Here is a 6,194-nt window from a genome sequence, read left to right as displayed (position 1 = left end):
ATGAGCTCTGAAACCTGACTGAAACTCTTCAAATAAGCCTCTGCAGATGATCTGTTAGCTGTTTGACAACTACTCTTTCAAGGATGTTTGATATAAAGGAGGGTTGGAGATATGTGGGTCAGACCTACATGTTTGATTTGGCACAGATTTTATATTGAAGGTTCTTCCAGATTGAACGTTCCCATTTGGGAACAGAGTAACACTATGAGTGTGCGAGCTTGTGACCCAGTGAGGCTGGATTTGTGTATTGAACCATCAACAGTGCAGATATCCATTTCTTAAAAATGCATATGCAGCTACTCCTAGTCTGACTATTTTAAAATGAAGCAGTGTGACTTGTGGTCACAAAAGCAGAAATTATTTGCATGTTTTAAGTGTTTAAGTTTTGTCTGTTTGTCATCAGGCTGAGTGGCTGCAAGCTGTCATGGAGAAGCTGTGAAGCTTTGTCTTCAGCTCTCAGCTGCCAGTCCTCTAGTTTGAGAGAGCTGGATATGAGTAACAACGATCTTCAGGATTCAGGAGTGACATTACTGTCCACTGGACTGCGGAGTCCACACTGTGTACTTGAGATTCTCAAGTTAGTCATTATCATTAAAAAACAAAACATAGTATTCTTTGCAGATTTTTGATAATACATTTTTTTTAATTCTTCAGCTTAAAAATGAAATGTTATTCATGATTTTCAGGCTGTCAGGCTGCATGGTCACAGAGGAAGGCTGTGCTTCTCTGGCCTCGGCTCTGAGCACCAACCCTTCACATATGAGAGAGCTGGACCTGAGCTACAATCATCCAGGTGACACGGCAGCAGATGTGCTGTCTGCTCGACTGAATGATCCAAACTGGAGACTGGACACTCTCAGGTATGCTCGGAAAGAACGAGAAGCAGACGTGTCCTGATGTAATCTTTACATACGGTGGATGCCAAAGGTCCCTAGTATAACAAATGTCAGTGACAAAGCTGCTATTAATGAATTCATGTTACTGTGTTAGATTTAATATTGCAATATGCAAGTCCTGGCCAAGTCCGAACAGCAATCTGCGCATTTACAATTGTGGTACCATAACAGTAACAGGACTGCAGTCTTTTCTTCTTCTGCACATCATGCAGGTCAGCTGTTTGACACAGAGTTTGCACTAATGCAGCTCTCCTCTGAATAATCTCTGAGCTCCACCTGAGTCTCAGTCCTCAGGACCCTCTGCACATGCCCGGAGAGTTCTGCCAGAAGAACTTGCTTAAAAGCGTGCTGACTCTCCTTCGGCTTCCTCTCATTTATCTAAATTGCTGCACTGTTTTTGAGAGAAACACATGTGTACAACCTGAGTTATTCTTTTGATTAATGGGCCCAACACTCTCCCTGTTCTGGTTTGTGGATTTATGAGCCATTAAATTGCGGAGAAATTCAGGAGAAAGTTAGTAGATCACCTGTGGCATCACAATAATTTGCCCTGCTTAATAAATCTGCCGCAGCCAATAAAATTAAATGCGTCTTGTTTTCTTATGATTAGCTGCTGTCATCCCGTAGAACGATTCCTGTGACTGCAGTGAAATTTGCTCTATTCCACGTTTATCCCAGCCAACCCGAAGTAAACATGAATCCGTGATAATCTTAAAGGCTGCAATACTGCAAAAGACATTAACAATGCAAACTGACCCCACAGAAGCGTAAACGTTTATCAGTTAATATAATCTGGAGAACTTTGTTCTTCATGCAGCAACAGCTCAAAGAAAAGTAATTTTTATTCCAGCAGTGTGATGTTCAGCTGTGAGTTTAACAAAATTCAAAATTTTTCATCAAGTTATGGCATGGACATCCAACTACAGTTAATATACATACGAGCTGCGCCACTCTTTTAAATTGTTTCTTTCATGAATGGTCAGATGGTCCATTGCAAAGGATGGACCAGCGTATCCTCTGCTAAAGGAAGCAAGTAAGGTAGCATTGAAACTCCTTTCCTTAGTGCTTGGAGAACTGGAAACACTGATTTTTACTTTCATCTAGTAAAAGTAAAAATGTACTCAGACTGAGAAATGAAGAGTAGTGTCTTTAGAGGACATTTCTGTTTTCTTGTGCAAAGCTCACTGAACCCTGTGTAGTGTTAACATAAAGATAAAGTAATATTAGTTGAGGGGAATACAAACTTTAGTCTGACTTTAGTTTAAAGAAGGAAAAACAATCTTTATTTTATATATTGACAGGAAAATGCGCACAGTCAGGGGTCAAAGTGGATTCAGCAGGAACCTAAAATCAGCTGCAAGGTTCAGCGAAAATAGAGCTGGAGTAGATTTTCTTACTGTACAGGCTGTGATCACATGACCTGCTTCTGACCTCCAGTTTGTTTAGCAGCAGGTTTATGAACAAACAAGTAAAGAACAGATAGCTGAAAATTGTACTTGGGTACAATAAATTATTTGTACTTCGTGCCTGTCTCGTTTGGCAGCAATCAGAATTATTATTGCCCAGCGGATTTATGTTTCCAAGTGGATCATTGCAGCTTCGCCATACTGGTCTACGTGATTGATCTTTATTATTATTGGTTAATTATATTATTATTTTTTAGTTCGTTATTTAGTTATTACAATCGGAACAGACATGATGGGGGATAATAGGAAAAGGAAAGATGCAAGGCAAGTTCGAGAAAAGGCGAGAGGAAGAGGGGCAGAGAGAAAAGACTAAAAATCAGCTGGAAGAAAAAAAGAAAACAAGCAAGAAGAGAACAACACAACAGGGAGACCACAGCAACATCTAGATAAGTATAAGTAACAATAACTAATAACTATTGAATGTTACTGACCAGCACACAAGACCAACCACGCATGGTATGCTTAGAGGCAGCAGCCAAGGAAGATAGTGTGTCTGAACACCTGTGTGCACACCTGTGTGCGTCATTGCGCTTGCTTTTCATTTTCAGTTACACGATTATCCAAAAGTATCATGCATGTTGTGATAGCATTATTTTGTGAGCTATTCTATGATTCCCAGCCTGAATCATTTCAAATGATTAAAGTGTGAAGCAGTTCATAACTGCATCCGTAAATGGCTGTTTTGTTATGCAGATTGGACCATGGTGGAGAGCAGAGGCTGAAACCGGGCTTAAAGAAGTGTAAGTGATTTTACTCAGCTTATTCTGACATGTCACAGAAAAAATATAAAAAACAATTGAATTCAATTTTATTTATCTACCAGGAAATGCCCAAGGTGCTTTATACTGTAATGTTAAAAAAAAAACCTACAATAATACAAAGAAAACAGAGAAAACCCAACTATCACAGAGTGCCCTGTGAGCAGCACTTTGGCGACAGTGGGAAGGAAAAACTCCCTTTTAACAGGAAGAAACCTCCGGCAGAACCAGGCTCAGGGAGGGGCGGGGCCATCTGCTGTGATTGGTTGGTGTGAGAGAAGGAAGACAGGATAAAGACATGCTGTGGAAGAGAGACAGAGGCTAATAACAGATATGATTCAGTGCAGAGAGGTCTGTTAACACATAGTGGTCGTGTCCAGATTCATGGGCTCCATCCTCCTGAGGACCCGGCCTTCGCGGTCTACGTGGGCCGGGTCCTCAGGAGGTCGGGTAGGCCGGAAGTAAACAGCTGTGAAATGTGACGGTCTAGCCTTCAGATTAGCATCACCGCTGTCTGGGTGGAGTTAATAAACTCGGCCGTCTGCTCCTTGCTAGCTAAAATATAACAGGACACTGGAGTAAACTCTCGACCATCCCACACGTCTGTTTAATCAGTTTTCTGTTTGATGTTCAGCTGTGTGGAAACCATAACTTTGATCTCAGCCAAACCGATTTACTCACAAACAAAAGAAACACTGAAAAAAGCCAAACAATAACATGTTTAAGTTATCTAAGTGACTCATATATCATGCTTAACCTGAGTAGCCAAAGACCGCGGTGATCTGAAAATGATGTGCCGGGGGTTTGCCATTCTCGGCGGCTCTAGTGACCGTTGACCATCCCAGCTAGCTATCGAGCTGGTGGGTAACAGACGTCTCCGAAAACCTCGGAGCACTTTTGCAAATATGCGACATCTTGATAAACAGAGCAGATATTTGATGTTTACACAGCTACTTTCTGCCTGAAAATATGTTAAACGTTTATTTTGTGACCCAGAAAGAATAATAAGAGTAATTTTAAAACTTAGTAGCAGCCGCCATTGTCGGAAACTTGAATTGGCTGGGCCGCGCTATGGATTCTGGGATATGGTGGGCCACGAAGGACACACCCGACCCATCCTTCAAATTCGGGGAAAAGGAGGACGCATTTGTCGGCTGCATTCGGAAGAGTCCAACAATTTGGACAGCCTTCGTCACGTTGCTGTGACGCAATCGGCCCACAAATGCGGCCTCAGGAGGATGCAGCCCGTGAATCTGGACACCCCCAGTGAGTGAAGATGAAACACCCAGTGCATCATGGGAATCCCCCAGCAGCCTACACCTGTTACAGGAAAAGGATCCATTCATATGAATCTGCACTTGTGGGTGTCTTTGAGAACTCCCAAATAACACTGCAATGACGTTTTGATTCAACGGTACTTTGTTCCTGGCACACCAGTTTTTTTGATGCACATTTCTGAAGCCACCGTCTCCAGCAGCTCCATTAGGTTTTTATTTGTGCCATCTGCAAATAAAACTAATTTTGATATATCGATACCTAATGAGTAGTTTTGGACCCAGTACAGAACCTGGTGGAATACCTGATGTCCAAGCATAATGAGGAACATTCTCCTAACCTCACAAACCGTTTTCTGTCACTTGAATACTTGAATTTTTACCCGGTGCAGTACAACCTCCGTGGGATCCCGTGCCACTCAGGTTCATGAATTAACAGTTCATGATCAACTGTATGTTTTTTAAAGATCTTGGAATATTTGCCGCACACTGTTAACAGAAACGAAACCAGTTAATGTGATTTGCTGTGTTCTTTGTCTCCATCAGATGCCTGCGAGCTGCAGATAGACCCAAACACAGTAAGCCGAGCCCTCAGATTGTCCCACAACAACATGACGGTGACAGCGTCAGACTTTCAGTTATATCCGAATCATCCAGACAGGTTCGACAGTTGGCCCCAGCTTCTGTGTGAAAATGAACTGAGCGGTCGCTGTTACTGGGAGGTGGAGTGGAGGGGACTAGTGGACATATGTGTGAGTTACAGAGGAATCAAAAGAAAAGGCAACAGCCCTCGAAGCAGGTTTGGAGGAAATGATCAGTCTTGGAGTCTGAGCTGCTTTCTTGACCGCTACGCTGTCTGCCACAACAACCAAGGCAAAGAGATGTACTTCCCTTCCTCATCCTCATCCTCATCTTCTTTCTCTAAGAGAATAGCAGTGTATGTAGACTATCCTGCCGGCATTGTGTCCTTCTACAGAGTCTCCTGTGACAGTCTGATCCACCTTCACACCTTCAACACCACCTTCACCGAGCCTTTGTATGCAGGCTTTGGCTGTGACTCCAGGCTGGGCTTTAACCTGATGTTTAACATCCAGTCCTCAGTGTCTCTGTGCAAGCTGTAGGAGGATGAGTGTAAATGATGAGTATGAATCAGTCAAGTTCGTGCACTTTAAACACAACAAATAACACCTTATCATAGTAATGCATTTTTGTTTTTTTACTGATTAACAAGAGTTGGAAAAACTGCCAGTTCTTCTCAGAGTAATGCACAATATTGGGAATAGAGAGTATACAGCTGTGTTATAAGCCCTTTGCCCATCCTTGACCAAGGGCTTATAACACAGCTGTATAAAGCCAAGGAAACATCCTAAGAACACAGGAAACAGCAAAATCCATTAAAAACTGTGGAAACAAACTGAAGACTGAATGTGGGGAAAAGGGTTTGTTTGTATGGTAATAAAACGTAGAGGTCCATCACGCATAGAAATAATCATCCTGCAGTCCTCACAGCATTGATCACGTGTTGTTACCTCTCCTGCGAAGTACACACAAGCATGCAAGCAGGTGTCATGGACTTCATATTTTTGTGTATTGACTGTAAAAACTGTATTTCAGCTTCTGTTGTGTTTCATAATCTTCAGTAAGTATGGATCCATGGAGCATCCACCATGTTGCCATGACTACGCTCCGCCCAGGAAACTTTCAGACCAGGTCACAACCTATGCATGTTTGTTTTTTTAAATGTAGTTTATATATATATATATATATATATATTAGGGGTGCAACGATACACAAAATTCA

The 6,194-nt window shown here is 42.1% G+C and overlaps 1 protein-coding gene across 2 annotated transcripts in view; it reads left to right on the top strand.

The window, feature by feature from the left end:
• The window catches only part of LOC102206555 (NACHT, LRR and PYD domains-containing protein 12-like), a 13,168-nt gene extending 7,493 nt beyond the window's left edge, over positions 1 to 5,675 (top strand). For both annotated transcript variants that reach the window (XM_005753015.1, XM_013915903.1), the window contains exons 4-7: positions 404 to 577; positions 687 to 860; positions 3,056 to 3,102; positions 4,941 to 5,675. In XM_005753015.1, coding sequence (XP_005753072.1) covers positions 404 to 577; positions 687 to 860; positions 3,056 to 3,102; positions 4,941 to 5,515 — 970 coding nt within the window. In that variant the 3' untranslated portion in view covers positions 5,516 to 5,675. The remainder of the gene's footprint in view (positions 1 to 403; positions 578 to 686; positions 861 to 3,055; positions 3,103 to 4,940) is intronic.
• The last annotated feature ends 519 nt before the right edge of the window (positions 5,676 to 6,194 follow it).

Source organism: Pundamilia nyererei, unplaced genomic scaffold (genome assembly GCF_000239375.1).
Source record: "Pundamilia nyererei isolate P.nyererei 1_Seehausen unplaced genomic scaffold, PunNye1.0 scaffold00394, whole genome shotgun sequence".
In the NCBI taxonomy this organism is placed as follows: Eukaryota; Metazoa; Chordata; class Actinopteri; order Cichliformes; family Cichlidae; genus Pundamilia; species Pundamilia nyererei.
Note: the sequence above shows the minus strand (reverse complement) of the source record. Positions and strands in the feature narration are given on the sequence as shown.